The sequence below is a fragment of the Xiphias gladius genome, chromosome 12, assembly GCF_016859285.1.
Source record: "Xiphias gladius isolate SHS-SW01 ecotype Sanya breed wild chromosome 12, ASM1685928v1, whole genome shotgun sequence".
NCBI lineage: Eukaryota > Metazoa > Chordata > Actinopteri > Istiophoriformes > Xiphiidae > Xiphias > Xiphias gladius.
The window spans coordinates 8,383,028-8,402,229 of NC_053411.1; the positions used below are offsets into that span (position 1 = coordinate 8,383,028).

The 19,202-nt window shown below is 43.7% G+C and overlaps 1 protein-coding gene across 3 annotated transcripts in view; it reads left to right on the plus strand.

Annotated features, from left to right (window-relative positions):
* Positions 1-12,362: 12,362 nt before the first annotated feature.
* The window catches only part of ppargc1a (peroxisome proliferator-activated receptor gamma, coactivator 1 alpha), a 38,442-nt gene continuing 31,602 nt past the window's right edge, over positions 12,363-19,202 (plus strand). For 2 of the 3 annotated variants that reach the window (XM_040141075.1, XM_040141077.1), the window contains exons 1-2: positions 12,363-12,707; positions 15,725-15,904. In XM_040141075.1, coding sequence (XP_039997009.1) covers positions 12,660-12,707; positions 15,725-15,904 — 228 coding nt within the window. In that variant the 5' untranslated portion in view covers positions 12,363-12,659. The remainder of the gene's footprint in view (positions 12,708-15,724; positions 15,905-19,202) is intronic. The other variant, XM_040141078.1, reaches the window with a different exon arrangement.

The following is a 19,202-nucleotide window of genomic DNA, read 5'->3' on the forward strand; positions in this document are numbered from 1 at the left end:
TTAGCATGGAGGTGGTTATATCCTTGGCCTGTTTATTCCAGCTGCCTGTGAGGCAGAGGGTAAATTGAGGGTAATTATTATTAGGGTATGGAAATGTTGACAGCTTTACATAGCCAAGCCTGCCTTACTCTTAAAATGACTCACAAGAACACACAGTAAAAGAGTAACTCACACCTGTTTATGTGGGAGGCACTCCATCATGTACTGAAGTCTCTGGAGTGATTTCACTTTGTTTGGGGGATCTGTCTCCCTAATACATCTGTCCTTTCTCCTCTTTGGACTGTAATGCTACTTTATAGACTACGTATCCTTTCATCATGAGCATGACCTCATTATCCATTTATGTAGCTAATGCTGTTGTCCCTTGTGGTTTGGCATGTACGTTAAAAAAATAATTGCTTATAACTAATTCTGATAAGACCACAGTTGCACGCTTCAACAATATCAATCCCCTCGCCCTCTGACTGCTGTTTTAGGGACAATATTCTTAACAAATGCTCATGTGGACCAAAAACCTATACTGTTCACCATTAAAAGCTGTGCAGATAAAGTTTGACAGTTTACTTTCTAAACGTGTCTTTGTCATATCCTGTATATGTCTTTAGTTGAGGGGTTGTGTAGACAATGGCACAAAGCCAGGAGCATTTACAGTATATGTCTGTCCCAGCTTTAGACGCGAGGAAAAAACAGTTGCAATGGGATGGGAGGACACGAGCTATTCTGTCTGTCCCTTTGAGCAATCATCAAAGTCTCAAAGAGTCTGCACATGTGATCTCTCCACGTTGTAACCTACTCCGGTTGCAGTTGAAAGCGTCAATCAGTGGCTTGCATCTTAGCACTTATCCTTGAACCCCCTGCTATAAGAAGTTCACGCAGCAGTCAATATGATGTCATGACAGATGCCGTTATCGAACGCCCCCCACCTTGTACTGCACTGACAAGCAAGTTACACCTACATTATACAACACAAATAACCTAAATAAGGTACAAGTTCCTGGGATCAGGCGTGTTGAATTACTTATACATTTGTATTATCACAGTGGCCTTTGCCACCACATATTAGTATTATGTTAAAGATATGTTAGATATGTTAGGTTAAAGATATGTTTCTACCATGATATCCTCATTTTCTTGTCTATATTAGGGTGACTGATACCTTGAAATAAGGATTGATACCTCTGAGATGATTATCTGCAACACAGAGGATAGAACATTAACAGATTTTCTTTCCATTATCAGGCTGGAGCAAGATTAAATCATGTCGTCTTCCACTTCCATATCTATCTTAGTGCTATGGACTACATCCTGGCTCTTCTCACACAGGGCTTTTGCGACTAGAGGAATTTTTCCCAATTCGGGCCCATTATGCTTGGCTGGGCCTTGAGGAAGCCAAAAGTACCTTCTTTAATTGCTGTGTTTTATAGACTGTACACAAGGCTACCCTCGCTAAATACAGCATGCTTAGATTAATGGGAGCGTTCAGCGTTAGTGCATTTTTAATGAGGACTTGAGGCTGCCAGACTACTCTTTTCTATATGATGAGACACACTTTCCTCTTCATTTGTGACACTGGCAAGATATGTTGTGGTGCCCCAGTGCACGCCAGCTGGTGTCCACTGCGAAGCCAGGAGAAAACTGGTGTGCCTAGTAAAGTACATCCCACCCATCAGTGACAAGCAAACAAACATGGCTCCCTCTTTGGTGCAATTATTTAGGCAAGCACTGCAGCTTGAAATGCACTGCCTGAGATGTAAATACCCACATTCACGGACACACCCACCCACACAAATATACAACACACAGAACGAGCACAATGCACATGGATGATTTGGTATTTTTCCACATTCACACAAAAGAGTGCACCTGTTGTCGCCACAAACATACACGCAGACACACACACACACACACACACACACACACATATACAGAGCTTATCAAAGAAAAGGGAGTTTACAGCCTGATATGTTACAGGATACAGGGTGTGACCCTGATTTGCATTTGCATTTGGAGTGCAATGGAGTACAGAGAGTAGAAACGGCAGTCAGCAGAGAAGATAACCCCAAACATTCACTCTAAATTTATGCCAGGATCCTATTCCCTCTCACTGAATTAATGCCTTAATCTCTCCCTCTTTGTTGCATGTGTACTTGGGCTCAGTCTGTGTGCGTGCGTGCGTGCGTGCGCGCGTGCGCGTGTGTGTGTGTGTGTGTGTGTGTGTGTGTGTGTGTGTGTGTGTGTGTGCGTGTTGGGCATTGGGAGGTTGGGGGTGGAGGATTATATTTCTCAGCAGCCACTGTTTTAGTAGTTCTTTTGGAATGAACAAATTTACCACAGAAGTCCACCGAAGATCTGAGAAATTGCACCTTTTTCCATTTCAGTCTTTCCTCTATTCAAAGTCACACCAATAGTCCCCATCAGTTCTGCTGTCTTTGCATTTCTCCTACACAAAGAAATAGCTAGTATTCTTTAATGGAAGATTACCTTCAAATACAAGCTTAAAAGATTAGGTGCTTTCATATATGTCTTTGAGGTCCATTATTCGATGTCATTTCTTGAACATCAGGCCTCTCTCACTTTCCCATCTCTCCTTCTGTTTTGGTTGTTCTCTCATTTATCTTTGTATCTTTAATTCACTTCTTTATCTATTCAAAAGCACTCACCTGCTCATATTGTGCCCTGAAACTTTCTTTTTTTTGCCTCACACCTATGTCAAATCTGTGACCTCACATACTGCATCTTTGAATCTGTGGCTTTGACAGAGCATATCCATAATTTATTCCGTTCTAAAATGAAAAATCAACCATATGCTGGGGAATATTCATTTTTCCCACTGCCGTCCTGCCAACTGACTCCTTGGTTTATGAATTATTTTGACGATTGGTAATGATGTCCTGTGTTGGTAGGCCATTACAGGAGAGGAACTTAATTCGCCCATTGTTAATTAATTGCTTCATTCTTAGCGGGAGTAATAAAAATGCTATTAAGTAAAATACCTCTATCATTAACCTAACTTTGTTAATATGGGTATCAGTGGGGCTCAATAAACAAAAGCTGTAGTTCCTACTGCCGCACAGGGGTAATTAAAAATGCACTGTCATTAATTATATTGGATGGAAGATTGTCCAATGACTTGGAGTCTTGTTGACTATTCCCTTCCCAAGCAAGAGCACCATCAGGCGCTCAGTGAGAACAGTGAGTTTTTATTAGGTTTGGACTTCCTGCTGTTAATCTGCAGTGTATAGATCTTTGCGGTATATACATATAAACCAAATGTATCTTGTAGTTATGAAAAATTAAGTACTTTATGTTCTTTTGAGCGAATCTGTCACTGCAATAGCACATACGCTTTCATAATTACTCAACCCATAGTTGGAGAGATCTTAAAGGTGCTGCTATATTAGTTGATGCTTCACTGTTGAGTCATAATGTTGCATATCATGGCTCGTCTCAATTTCTAACACACGAAAGACAGGAATTATGCAAACTGCTATAAAATGTGTTTGGTCAAGAAACCATAAAACAATTGTCAGGTTAAATATCTGCTATCTCAGCTTGTATAAACAGACATGTTTACACCATAGATAAAACCTGGTGATAACTGCAACACCTGTTGGAATTTAGTGGATTTTTTTTTTTGTGGACTGGGTAGTTTTCCTTAGAGGCATGAAACAAACACAGTATTGTTGCAAGAATGTAACAATAGAGGTGAAAGTAGCTGTCATTGTATTACTTAACTGAAAAAAATAAGGTAATTTATAATATCATGACTAACAATAAAAATCACCTGTGCTTCAGGGAGGCTGCACTAGAAGGATGACTCAGTTTGACTCCACATTTGCTCATTCCAAAGCGTTATTGCACTAAAAAAAAATTTAACTCGCCGCAAACATACCAGAAATAGTAAACTGAATTGCCAGAAGAACTCCTGTGTTGCATCAGTAAATTGAAAGTGGGTGAGCAATATTGTCAGTGAAGATATTAGCTTTAGAGATATTCTCATTTGTTTGTTTATGAGACAGCTATGACAGCAATCACTCGCACCAGGAACAAGCCTTGAGATTAACATTGTCAGCTTTATGTATCTCCGAGCTTGTTGTTTTCTTTCTCTTCACTATCTCCCTTATCCCTTTTTTCCTATTTCTCTTTTTTCCTTGCTGTCTCCCTCTTGTCACAATTCTGAAAAACTGGCGGCACAGGCGTGAAATTGATGTGATGAAAAACAACTGGGATATCTCTATGAACCATTTGCTTTGTCGTTATGGCCAACCTCTCTCCCCTCAGCGTGGCTCTCGTATTTCTGTTGCAATTGGGGGCATACTGCAAATTAGCCAGTAGCTATCTGAGGTTACCAGCCAAGTGCATCTCTGACCTCGCTCCATGCCAAGCTCACCCCTCCTGGAACCAGCTCTAGGCCCCGATTCAGCCAAAACTTTGTGTCAGTGATGCTGGGTTTTCTTTGGTTGTTTGGTATCTTTAAAATTCTCTCAGAAACATGTATGAACCATCATATTCATTTGCTTTGGCACACCTTTAATAATCCTGAAGTAATTGAATATATAGAGAAGAAGCGGTCCAGGCTGCTACCTAATGTTGCTTCTAATTCAAAATTGCATTTATACTGATAAATTGCTGCAGATAAGAGATATGAAATAATAATAAATAGATATACGTCTTTGCTATGTTTCATAAGTGCCTAGATAGAGTATCATCCTAAAGCCTGGCAGTGAATTTCTTTTTTATTACCGACTTCCCTAACAGCTGAGGAAATAGAAGGTGCAAGGGCAAATAAGAAAGCTCTCCACTCAGTTATGTTCATCCTAACATCTCCCACATGAGCCTTGAAATCGGGCCCTGACTTATCCTGGAGCTTCACGTTTACAAGGAGAGATAAGGGCAGTTCAGACCTATTGTTGCAGCCGGCATGACCCTAAACATGAAAGGGCATCTTGACCATCTCCCATTGTGAGCAGCTACAGTATATATTGAGCAGCAGAAACCCATCCCTTTGTGTGAAGTGAAAAGAGAGAGGTCTCTTAATTAAGCCAGCGAGAATGTAAGTGACTTCCTACGTGCATAAATGAATACTCAAGAAAGTAACTGTGTCATCCTGGATGTGGATAAATGAATAAGTTGCTGAATGTAAGCGGCAGTAAGTGGGTTAGGATGTAAATAAATGAATAAGTTAGCAAATTAGTGTTTAAGTGTGTTAGCATGTAAATAAATGAATAAGCAAGTGAATTAAAATGTGAGGGAGTTTGCAGGATGAATAAAGACGTTAAAGAAGTGAGAGTGTCAGCAGTGCAAAGGAAGTTATCTCTGAAAAAAGCCTTTGAGGACACAGTTGTTCAAGCGCTGCTTGTTGCGGGGCGGCACAATGAGTACATCTGGCTCGTGCATGTCATATTTCCTCATGTACAGATGACATGCCAATTACTCCTTAATTACACACGTCATCTGGACCAAAGTGCCCAATGCCAGCGCTGATTAATCCTGTTTATTGTGGCGGTGACGACAGTCCCGATGGACACGGAGCACCACAAAACGCACAAGGGATTACGGGAGGCACATGGAGAAGACCGCCGGGACAGGATAGCCAGGGCAAGGGTTGACTGATTGAATGACTGCCTGACAGTTAATTTTGCTCCACTGATGATAAAGTATCGTTAAAATAAGTGGTGGAAATAATTTTATTTCCAGACAGTGGAAATGGCTCGAGGCATAACGGAATCTGACTGGAAAAAACAAAAAAAAGCTTTAGTTGCCAAAAAACATTGATGTTGCCTACTCACGAGGAAAAGCCAACATTGTTGCTCAGCACAAAACGCAATATGCTTACATACACGTTTATACTGATGGATGGCTGCCAAGCCATTTGAATATCATGTCCAGTTATAATCATAATTTTACACACATCAAAACCAATTACTTTCTGACATCCTCAAATCCGCATCTCATTATTTCTTACAATTTACAATGGCTAACAAGGGAGAGAGTGCATTTGCAACACAATTTTATTTTCAAAACATGATAGTCATGGAGGGGACAATGAGGTCATGTCGGCAGTGGAAGGATCTGTGTGTGTGTGTGTGTCTGTGTGTGAAAATCTAGACCTTCCTGTAAATGAATACGTAGCGAGTGCGAGCCAGATACCCATCGTAAGCAGGAAGATCTCAGACCGTGACCGGAATATGCGGGAGAGGGGAATGTGATAACCATTAGATAACATGACGATGGTGGATGTGGTAGGACCGGCACTGGGAGTTCTGCGGGGACTGGGGTCAGCCCCAGCGAAGGGGTGGTTTATCTTCAGATGAGAGATGGAACAGCTTTGGAGCATGGCGAGGCGGTTGCAGGCCTTCCCTCAGTCTGACCCTTTGTTAAAGTCCACATTTCCTGTACCCAATCACTCCTCCTTGTACTTAGCTCCCACCTTCCTCCCCTCCTTCCATATCTGCCTCCAATTCATGCCCCGTTTTTGTCCAACTATTTCTATCACTCTCAGTGGCTCACTCTCTCTTGCTTTTGTTACTCCTTGTCAGACCCTCTCTCAGCATTAGCTCCATCTTCATCCATCTGCTCCTTTTGTCTCTTTGCTCTTTTTCACGAGGATGCCTTGGCAAAAAATGGGTATTGACTGTGCTTTCTCTTTCCTCTCATCACTGCTCCTCTTTTTTTTTTCCATCACTGTGTACTCCAGCAGTACATGCTCCTTTTAGGAGGTGATGTGAAGAGTTGTAGAAATGCACCTTGTAAGGGAAAAAAAATGTGATGATACAATCAGTTTTATTGTGCCGTAAGGATTTTTTTCAGGCTTATGGTTATACACCCCGTATGCAGGCTGTATGAAAGTATTGCAGTTCGCATGCATTTTTTTCTCTCTCTCATTCCACTTTTCCTTCTCTTTTCATTGCTCAAAAAAATTAGGCTGCAGACTGGACTTAGGGCTGTAACGTTTCTGCTCGCATTTCCAAGACACAAGAGTAGAAGCAAAAAAAAAAAACTGGTTTTGCTGCTCCAGAAATTTCTACCTATGTGTCACCAACACCCCACACCTCCACCCCTCCTCCCTCCCCTGATGCTGTTTCAACGTGGAGTTCCACGAGGCACAATGCACTTCAGCTGACCTAATTCTTTCCTGGCGCTCTTCCAGTGCTAAGAGTACATAAGGACTGCGCCGTCAAGGTATTCAGCCCTGCCTCTCCATTATTTTAGAAATCAAGCAACATCTGTTGTGCTTTGGGCCCTACTTGTGACTCACAGGAGGTTTTTGCAGGTTGCAGAAAGATGCACCTAAATTTGCCTGTAACCAGTGATGAGATATCATTAATGTAGTTTTCACATTCCAGAGTTCATTTTGATTCCTGCTGCTGTTTAGTTTTTTTTAGTCAAAACCTGAATTTTTGGAGATCTTTAAACATGCTGTTCACAATCCAATCATGATCTACTAAGCATAAGCTTGTCAGAAAAGAGGTAATTCCTTTAATGCTTGTATACAACTTAGACTACACTGCAGCAAACATCATTGCTTTTACAGGCCATGGCTTTTGACTCACTAAGTTTAAAGTTTATATAAAACTTCAAAATGTGCCTTACCGGATATTAAGCATGACAACAAGTACTATTTTCTTGTGCCCTTTCAGGAGAAAAAGATTGAACTATCCTCCACACAAGCGCGTCTCATTTCCTTTAGTTACATTGCCCGGCATGTGGCATCTGTTGGAATTTAACAGCAATTTCAGAGTTTGGGTTTGCAGCGTTTTAAGCACAGTTAGTGCGCAAGTCTTGTTTATGTAAGTGTGTTTGCAACCCTAACCCTCATGGTCCATAAATTTTAATATTCCTTGTGAGTGCTATACCCAAGCAAAACACAAAGTACCTCACAAGTCCCTGCCCAGAGCGCTAGTTTAGCACGGTTCTCCACCAAGACGCATTGCACACCAGGCCTGCGCTCACAGCTCACCCCCTTTCTGCCACCCCTTCCCACATGCATCTTGCATGACTCGCTGGTGATTTTAAACAAGTCCAATAACAACCTTACAACACAGGACTCCAAGGGGAGACTCCAACTCGCATCACCACGTGACTGCGATATTATTCGTCTGTGGCGGGGGGGCGAAGGCTGATGCTTTTCCCCAGCTCCTCCAAAACAGAGCTGGAGTAGTTAAGGGGAGGGTAGAACCGTCCTGTGTTGCGCCCCAGGCTCCTTTTTGTGTTTACCAGCCCCTGCATGGGACTGATGTTATTTTCAATTCCAAGGCTCAGCCATGGCTAACTGGCCCTAGCCTCTCCATGCCATTTGCCTTAATAATGTGGGCTGGACTCTCTGCGGGGAAAGTAGCCGCCATCCTGAGAGTGGCTAAATGACACAGTGGAGTTCATTGATGGAAAGGATTACACGCTTACATGCAGGGCAGAAAGGCAACGAGTTCTCTGAAGGGCACTACAAAGAGAGGTGATGTAAAATCTTCACAGGGGGAGAATGCACTAGCTTACTGTATGTCAAAGGGTGAGTGCTGGCATAATTTTTGGTGTCACACTGTTTATCTTGTTGTTTAAAAAATGCATGAGTTAGGAGCCTATGGAGGCCAGGTAAATGTATGGACCTTGTGAGAGATGTCTATGTGGCACTGAAATGTAAGATATAGAAATAAAGAAGAATTTAGAAAATGCTATGTTTAGTATTTTACATATGTGAACTAGTTTTATTATACCATATTAATTGATTAAAGGGTCCTTTTAAAGCAGTCCCAATCGATCATTTAACACCACATTAGAACCTCTTATTTGTGCGCTGTATCATTTACATTTCCTGTTGCCAGTTCTGTATGGCGTCACATCCCACGTTATTGTAGAGCATTTGACTGTTGTGAAGTGTGACCACTTTCTCCTTTGTCCCCTAATATGGCGAAAAACAATATGACTTATCAGGTGGAAACAATGACCCATGCACACAAAACGACAAGCAGGAGAATGAAGCATAAGCTGTCTTTGAACTGTCCTGAACAATACATTAATAGATGTAGCACTCTGTTTTACCTCTGCCCTCAATTAATTCATATGAATCCAGCCACCATGTATTAAAATGGCCAGATGCTAGGATAGATTCTGTTGGGAGCAATGACATGCAACAAAGTGATATGAATCATCCCCCCACACCGTGCAGCAGCGCACTCTCAGAGGGCCGGTGGCACAATTTATGGAAAAGGGAAAACAAGACACAGCCACTTAAGTGTGGATGGACTGTCAAAAAAGACACTGTTTGGAAAAAAAAATAAAAAAAAAGACTGTTAGATTAAAAAATGTAACCATAATTTGAACTAGAGGATCAATACAAATCCAGCTCTTAACAGAAATGTTAATGTCAGATTCAATGTAAGACCAGAAATGCAAACGGGAGACTCTGTAGCGTGAGTCAGGCCACGATGAATATTTACACAAAGATAATTATCTGTGGATTAGCCCCATTTTGCCATTTTGTCTTTGAGAACTCCACTTGTCAGCTAACTCTTGGGAGAAACTGTTGAATCATTAAGGCCCTTTGCTTTCTGAGGACTGTCAGCAGCAGAGCCCAGATTCAAGTAAGTCCGGATGACAGTTCGTTTGCACGTGGAACTGGGCCTGTTCTTCGCAGAAAAGTTGTCACGTTGCATTGTTTTTGAGTTGTGAACCCTTTATCAATTAACCAGCAGTCCCCTTTAATTACTTTTGGTTTTTAGTGGTTCCTACTGAAGTATATTTGTGTGCAAGGTTCAGCCCTGCACTGCGCAACATTCAAAGCCTGAGAGAGGTTTGGAGAAGTCAGGTCCATCAAATGACAACATGCTATGCATCAAATGGGTGTGAGCAACTTTTCACACTCCGTCCTATAGATTCCGTCCCCTTGAGAAGTGATATCTATAAGAGCGAGTAATGCAGGGGCAGTGTGAAAGCAAGGCCAAAGGCCATTCTTGGGAGCATAATGATTGAACACCCAGTGATGTCGGCCCCCTAGCTGGCGGTGCTTTGGCCTAAATATCTCCTCTGATGTGGGCTGCTAAACGTTACCTATTTCTCATTCTGCACCAGTCTGTGACAATCTCCCCATATTTACCCGTTCATTATCAGCTCTCTGCAACTGAAACAAAAGCTCTGGCATTTCAAAGATTACCTGCACTTCAGTACAGCTGTAGAACCCCCCCTTTTTTTTTTTTCTTTTCCTTTTTGAAATGATTCCTATATCTACAAATCTCTACCACTGCACACATAAATATCCAGCCTCTAGCAAGAATGTGTTTGCAGAAAAGAAGAATCAAAGGCCATTCAAGAAAGGAAATCATAACATTATATCTATATTTAGCTTCCGTTGTCTTAATTGGCATGAAGAGTACAATCAGATAGGGCTTTAGACTGTGACTCACATGCTGCTTCAGGAGTGGGAGAAAAATCATTTACCAGCATATATCTCTGGCCAAGAATTTTTCTCTTTCTTGTTCTTGTTCTGTTTTCTTTTTTTTTTTTTGCAAGTCTGTGTTCATTATAGTGATACTACTCAAGTTGTGAGGACTCTGTCTGACCAGTAGCTACTGTACTTGCAATTACCTACATCTGTTGAACACATAAACACTACGTAGAGACTTAAGAGGGTTTTTTTAACTATACTTTTTCATCACAGAAGCATTTACGCCCCTGTTGTCCGAGTTGTTCCTCTCTGCTGCAGTCACAAAGCCAGCTACCATCGAGCTTCCGTGTCACTCCCATGTTGCCCCTGTATTATGGTCTGCGTAGTGCTGGTCCATCTGGGCTCTGTGAGGTCACTGCACACACCACCTGCTCCGATTGGGATTCTCCGTGGCTTCTGGGTAGCATCTCTGGGCACGCGTGGTGAGGCAGATGTATAGATTGAGTGGTACAAATGGCCTCAGACACTCATAAGCATAACGCTCTCACATATAATGTCGTACGGCACACACAGGACGCGACACTGGCATGGATACACACAGTCTGTACAATTCACGTTTCCATTCCCAGAGCCTTTTTACAGGTTTCTGTGCAATTTTGTGTTTAATGAGACTTACTGTATGTGGTTCACTAATTTAGGGAGACAATTGCTCCTTGCATGCTCAGGTGGACTTAATAGGCTTACAAGTATAAAAATTGGATTGGGGTTAGCATATTCCGTGGAGTGAGTTTCTTTATGACAGAAATGTATTGTCAAAATTTCACTCGTTCTGTCCCGAAAATAATGTCCACGCGTAAAAATCACCGTTGATATCCCTTTTGACAAATACTGTTTATTTGTTTAAACTCTCGTGCAACAGTGTAATTGTAGCCTATAACCTCATCCATTAACTTGGTGAGGAAATCTCTATGCGACAGTAGCTCATAATAGTTTACAATGTGTGATCAGAGGATGACAATAACATTTAGGACTGAAAGAGATGTTCCTCCAGCAGCATGCCTGTCAGACTGCCCAACAGAAAAACCACTTTGTTTGAAATGTCCACAAAGCTTTTGTTTTCATTTTACCGAGGTAGTGTTGCCTATACACGTCCTGTTGACACTGTATACACGCTTGATACTGCCACCTGTCCTTTTTATTGCCTCTGAATGGACAAAGAAATACTTTCCAAAAGACCGAATTACCTTCTTTGATATTCTAGACGCCAAACACTGGCATTTAAAGTTACGGCCATGACCGGCGCGAATACAGGAAGGGCGCAAACACTTGAAAGTAACTGTCTTGTGAATTAACGATAGTTTCAGTCAATATAAATTGCTATATAGTCTATGGTTAGAAGTGAGGAAAAAGCTGTAATTGCACAACTGAAACTTTAAATGTGATTGGCATCCACGGTAATCCGGCCCTTTATAAATTCATTTTCAAGCGTCAATTCACTAGACTCCGAGGCGCTGCGAAGACATGGGGTGGATGACGGATGCCGGGCAGTAATTGTGTGACAAATTATGAAGGGGCTCGCCAAAAAGAACATTGGCGCTGAATGCTCCATATATATTCCTGACGTTTTATAGGGCGGTCATTAAAACTACAATACCAACTTTAGGGGGATTTGATCAAGAGATTCGCGGCCATTTTGCCGTCCGCGGCGCAGAAAGCGGCCCGCGGCTGAGACCCCGAGCTCGAGTTCTGACTCAGATCGCGATTCTTTCAGAAATGTATCCAGAAAACATATTTTTCGGCTGAGTAACTGGGATAGATTTTAAGATCGGCCTGCTTTTTTATTTTTATTTTTTTTATTTTTTTTTTAACTTGAATTCCAGAAACGAGTGTCTTAACCTACAAGCAGAATCCTTCGCTTATCGTGGTATCGTTTATAGATGGATCATGGATTTAAAATGGGCTTTTTTTTTTTTTTTTTTGCAGTGCGCGGACAGGATCTTACTATGTGCGCAGCCAGACCCCGCCTGCTCCCTGCGCGTCACTGGCGAGTAGTGTGGACGCGGAGTCACTCCCCTGCCTACTTTTAATAGCTTTGTCATGTGATGGAAAGCAGTTGTAAGACAGGTGCCCTCGGTTCATTCTCGGCGAGGGGCAGCAGTTGCCTGTGTGAGAGCGAGTGGGAAGCGTGTGTGGATTTCTTTTTTTTACTTGATTTCTTTCTTTTTTTTCTTTTTTTTTTTTCTTTTTTTTTTTCTTTTTCGGACCGTCATTCAGTGGCTGGATGGCGTGGGACAGGTGTAACCAGGACTCGGTGTGGAGAGAATTAGAGGTGAGCGCATCTAAAAAAAAAAAAACCCCACTTCTTTCATCTTACAGCCCCTCTGGACTTTCTTTTTTCCCTGGAACGATGGACAACACTGGCTATCCGAGACAGTGGTTTCCACATAAAGTCTGCGCTCCCTCCTCCTCGGCTGCTGCTGGTGGTGGCACGCCGGTGTAGTGCGCGTCTGGACACTGTTGAGGATGCGGGGGATATACAACACGGGAATATATGACAAGTGGCGGGAATGTGCGGGATCTCCCTTTTCACCTCAGTTAAAGATGTAGTTGTTGTAATGTGTGCACAGGCTCGGGACCTTCGTTTTTCCTCGTAGGATCTCTGTGCAGTCGGAGCGAGTGCTTGCAAGCTGGCGGATCCGTCTCCAGCCGCGGACAGTGCGCGCTCCGGGCGCCGAGAAGGTTTTCATGCCGAAATGACTGAAATGTCTCAAAGTCAGGTATTTCGCTGACGCGTGAAGTCCACTGGCGATATCAATCCCTTTGATGTGCTGTGTCGGGGTGGCGCATGTTATTTTCAAAAGGCGAGAGCAAAGGTTGTCCACATTGAGGCACCGCTATCTGGCATTGCGCAGGAGCATCATGATACCATCGGCGCTGGCCACGTCCGTGTGCCAACATCCCGGCCCGGGGGAGCGTTGCGCTGGCTGGAGAGCTGCACCGCATCCAGCCAGACTAGATGATTTTCAAGTCTGTGCGAATCCATTTCATTTTACCTTCTGCGCACTTTCATCTCTTTATCCAAATAATCAGCTCACATTCGCTGCCGTCGTCTTTTCCATCTACCTCACCTTTTCCTCAGTGTTACGATTAAAGTGCATGCAGGCAATAAGGCACATCAAAAGGATACTTATTCGCCCACTGTTTCCTGATTTACTGACTCCGTCCAGCTTGCTATGGACGTTAAGGTCAACCCGCCTGTACTTGGGCACTTGTCTGCGCACAGGAGCTCGGTGATGCTTCGGAAAGGTTTTCACGGTAACTGCACGGTGTGACTGCAGTCTGGCGGCATATCTGTGGTTTTCGAGGCTGCGTGATGTGGCCGTGGGAAAGAAAACGGCCCTTATCTAATAAAAGTCCGAATCTGTCATTTGCGGCCGATTTAGGAATCGGTTTTCATCCAGATGAGCTGCTTTGCACTTTAATCGGCGAGTCAGACGCATACTGTCACTTTAGCCGGAGAGGAGAGTCTTCTTTGCCGTCTGGGCTGCGATAAGCGTTTAGTTGTTTGCCAGTGTCTATCCAACAAAAGGTTTTGCGACTCATTCTGCGCAAATGTGTGCACTCAGACTTCTTCGTGTGTGATTAAAATCTTGCTCTTTCAGAAACAGAACTGTCATTCAGATCAACAGTGCCCCCCCCCCTCTAATGATCTTCTCCTAGCGGGTGCTTTTATGTGCGATGCGTGCGTAAATCACTGGAGCGCTGTGGTGCGCGCTGATTGTCGCTCTGGTGGCGCTATTTCATTTGTTCACCCAGAAGTCCGTCAGACAATTGGACCTAGGACGTCCAGCGTCTGGACATCCTCGCAGCGTTGTTAGCGTTTTTGCATGCCGTGCTTTGTCAGAGCGGATCATCTCCGGGGGAAGCCTAAGACGCAGTGAATCTGTCCCCTTCGCTGTTGCGGTTGCAACATAACGGCTTTGTCTGATCATAGTCTAAGTCACCGTGCATTCGCGTCGGTGCGCCTCCGAGGACAGATGAACTGTGACACCGGTGTCTGAGCGGTTTTTCCTACTTGGCACAGCATCCGTCTCCCAGCTCTGCCCCGAGCCGAACCCGACTCTCATCCCTCCCCAGTCTGCGGGCCAGATGTCTCCCGGCTTCGCCCGGGGATATCTATCTCATATCCTGTATCCTGGCCGTCCTGTGGCGTTCATACATCGGCCGACGTGTTGTCGACGAAATTAGGAGCGTGTAGCCAGTTAGACAGCAGCCATGAAGCTGCTTTCTCAGGCTTGGACTTGCATGTGCACAGTCACAGAGTATAAACACGCCTCAACTCTGGTGATGGTTTGCCTTTTAATGATCCCTGGCTATAGGGCTCAAAGTTCGCCCACCTTGTGTGGAGCACAGAGAAAGGCCTGTCTGACTGTTGAACATTTCGGCTGTTGGTTTCCCTGCCTAGGATCCCACACTGCAATGACAAATGTATCCATAATGAAGAGTATAATTTTGCTGGACAAATGAACTCAATACCGTACGACATCAAGGAATAGGGCTTCTACTGTGGTGACTATCTGTCATTTAAAATGACCCTGCAGAATGCAGCTGAGCCCTGTAAACTTGTCGCCCGTTCCACCCGACTCCACCGAAGCACCTTTCCACATCACCAAAGTCCCTGCTCGATTTCCATTCCGGAGCCCGTCACTTGCAACCAGAACGGGGCTGATGATTTTTGTGGGCGAGGAATCAGGAACACCTGCTACATACAGTACGCGTTGGCTAGAGGACATAAAAGTGGCTGGTGAACAGCAAAATGTCAACAGGCAGCATTTAGTAGCGCAGGGGCCGGCCCCCGTGACCGTGCTTGGGGAATGATGGTGGTGGGACAAAGTGTACTGTGGGTTGGACCGAGGCAGAGTGGAAACAGGTTGCTGGTTTGCACATTGTGACCTGTAACCAAAGAAAAAAGCATTCTGTTAATAATCAATAGAATAATAGTAAGAGAAGTATTAAAGGCTGTATTGATTAATTACAACCAGTAAGTGTGTAACGTGAAAGTGGCAGACATACTCCAAATGATCAAATGAGAGAATTTAGAACTTCATTTGTTATTAATTTTAGAAGCTTAGGCTTGAATGAGTTACCTGTTTATATGTTATACAAATGTATGAATTTCCTTTATCTAGGACTCAACAGAAGGTTTTAAGAGGACTTTTTACTCAGGTCCACATTTTGATTCTGCCATCGTTTTCAAACTTGGCACAACATAGTCAGCGTCTGATTTTCGTGTGAAGGAGATGTGATTCCTTACTGACCATCCTTTTTGCTTCTCTTTTTGTCCAGTGTGCTGCCTTGGTTGGTGAAGACCAGCCCCTCTGCCCAGACCTCCCCGAACTTGACCTCTCAGAGCTGGATGTCAGTGACTTAGATGCAGACAGCTTCCTGGGTGGCCTCAAATGGTACAGTGACCAATCGGAGATCATTTCCACTCAGTATGGCAATGAGGCATCCAATCTTTTTGAGGTAAGTAAAGCTTAAAGTTTTTTTTTTTTGTTGTTTTTTTAATCACAGCATCTTTATCTATTATTCATTACTTTATCGATATTTTTTCTACTTCTGCTTGATCATTTATACCATGGAAAGTTGCTGTTTCTAAGCATTACGGGGCTATGGAACATCACTGCATCCACAGTGATTTCATCATACGCTCTCCCAGGGGTCAGGAGTGAGCTGAAATACTAACATGCCCTAGCAAACCCAACATGCTATCACATTCTTGAATGTAAGCCAAACAAAATGTACAACTGTTACCAGTTTACAAACATGCTTTTACATTGTTTCAAAGTACAAAAGAGGAGATAACGTGAAGAACGATAAGCCCAGGAGAACCTTGTTCCCCTTGTTTAGATCCTGGCTGTGGCGCTGGGCTCCCTTATCAAAACTTTGAGCTTTTATTTCAGCACTGAGTCAGTAATGCGGCACTCATCTGAAAGAACACTCCGGTAGTAAACTCTGGACATGCCAGCTGTGTTGCAAAACACTTTTCTCTAAGGTTGATGTGTTAAACTTTGACCCCCCCCCCCCCCGTTTCATTCTCTCTGTTTCCTCCTATCCCTCTCTTTCTGACGCTTTCTTTCTGCTCTCACCCAGTGACAAACGGAGTCCACAGAGGGTGATGATCTGGCAAGGGCCATAAAGCCATCGGTCATGGGACTGAGTTCCTGTCCCTAGTTCATTATAAGCCTTTATCAGTGCCAGAGATAGACAAGAAAGACTAAGATTGGGGGCTTTAGCCGTGCCTCAGGAGGAAAAATCCTGTCTGAGAAGGCAATGCGTGTGTGTGCCTATGGCCCTGTCATGTGGTCACGTTTTAGGGGTCTTCGCTTTGTTTGTGCGTGTGCGTGTGTGTGTGTGTGTGTGTCCCCTCCTCAGTGGTCTTGCAGGCAGCAGTTGATAACAGACTAAATTCTTTCCACGTTTAACCTCCTCACCACTGCCACCACCTTTTTCAGAGTCTTTTTATATCAGCACGCGTTCTGCCTCTGTGGACCACACCAACACACACGAGAAAGGGTGGGGGGTGGGGGGGCCTTAAGTACTAGCTGGTGTGACCAAGGCTCCTCTGTCGTCTGAGAGTGATATGGCTTGCAGCCACCGAGGGGCTCTGGGGATGGATAAAAATACCAATGAGAGTTTATGCATGTGCCTGCGTGTGCCTGTGTGTACCTGTGTGTGTGTGTGTGTGTGTGTGTGTGTGTGTGTGTGTGTGTGTGTGTGTGTGTGTGTGTGTGTGTGTGTGTGTGTGTGTGTGTGTCTGATTTTAAAACACATTAGAACTTAGCACCCACTGTGGACAGTGACGAAGGAGCTAGCTTGGAGCAAGAAGTCATGTGTGGCTTCCAATGTGGGAACAAGCTTGTATTTGTGTGCCGGCATGTGCACATGTGTCCTGCGAACCAGCACACATGTTTGCATCCATACAAATACTGTGTATTGCAGTAAGTGGGTGATGTTTTCACACACTCAACAAGCCAGCAGCTATTATATTATGCTCAGGATATGGAAAGGCTTCAGTTCATCATACAGCAGGACCCAGCTAATCCTACTACTTAATCTGACAGGGGAAGGTTTGCCACTCGGCAAAGATCAGAGGGCTAGGGCTGTAGCTGTACTTCCTGCACCCCACTGATTGGCCTATACACAAGGCAGAAAAGCATCAAATAAAAAGTTTAAGATTAAAGAACATGTTAATAACTGACCAGATTTAAAGCCTTGGAGTTTATTTTTTGTTGTTGTTTTTTTTTTTTGCATTTCCCCTTCCTCTCTTGTCCACTCAACAAATCAGCGTGTATAAGTTTTAAGAAAAAGAAGGTAGCGGATTTTCAAAAGCTGCGCTGAGTAACATGTGTAACAGCTGGGTGCAGCTGTCATACTGAGGCCCCTCTTTTAATCCATCAAACAACACACTCTCTGGAAGTTTGAACTGACTTTCATTAGTTCAAGTAAGTTAACTGTTGAAATGATTTGCAACTCAGATGGAAAGACAAACACCTACTGTTGTTCTTGTACTGGGGCTTTTATTCAATATAAAGTTCCCTGTGACAGTAGCAAATAAGTAAACAGATTTTGACATGGTTATACAGTACAGCTGGGACCGGAAATGTTGCTGTCACATCACAGAAAATCTTATTTGATCATTAAGGGGCCAATAAAAATTGTTTACACACTGTATAAGCAGCGTAAGCGTGTGTATAAATGTGGATAAGCCTGTGTTTCCATCTGTGTATATGTGCTTTTTGTTCTGTAAGCAGCATACGGTCCTAGATCACAAGCTGTCCCCTGGCTGGCCCTTTGCTCCATTCCCTGCCACTGTCCCAACTGTCCCTGAAAAAAAATGTGGAGAATGATACACCCCCCCACCACCCTTTTGTACGACACACACACACACACACACACACACACACACACACACACACACACACACACAAACACACACAAAACCACACATACACATAACAACTATTGCTCCTGGCACAGTGTGTTTGACACCTCTTCAAAACGGCCCGACCGTGAAAGTCCACAGTCTATTTTGGGCTGCAGTTGTTAAGGGGTGGTTACTCCAATAGGTTCCCAATGTACTGCCAAAGATAACAGCATAGAAGCGTGACCCAATGTCTTTTTAACCGCAGGTCCCCGCTCAGATTTCATGTCAAGCTTCAACCATCTGATTGATGGAAATGCGTCTCGTTGGTTTTGGCTTACTCAGATTCCAATTAGGGCATCCTGGAGGCGGCCGCAAGGGGATGTGCCATGGCACATCACATGTATACAGATGAAGACATTTACAGTTGTTGGAGGCTGTGAGTCACTCTACGTGATTATGCAAGAATATGGGAAAAGAGCTGACCTTCTGACATGTTCTCGCTGCTGTGCCTGTCCTGTTGCGAGATGCACCGATGATAGGTGGACAGGTGTGAAAAAGGGACAAGGACAGATAGAGAAAAGTGAAACAAAGAGAGGTGCAGAGTTGGACAGAAAAAGCCCGCAGATGATAAGACAGACAGACACGGGGACAGATGGGCAGTGAAAGAGACAAACATATTGACCAGGAGAAGCTTGGACTTTTGCCAGACAAATCAAATCCCATGGATTGGAAGGAAAAGGTTGTGGGCTTTACAGGTAGTAAAATAAGAAGGCCAAGGCTTAAAGCAACACTCTGATATTATATAGGGATGTGCCATAGGTGTATGCACATGAGCACACATATATGGGCTACGTCAGTTATGTGATGGCATCAGACTTCAAAAGGCATTATGGTGTT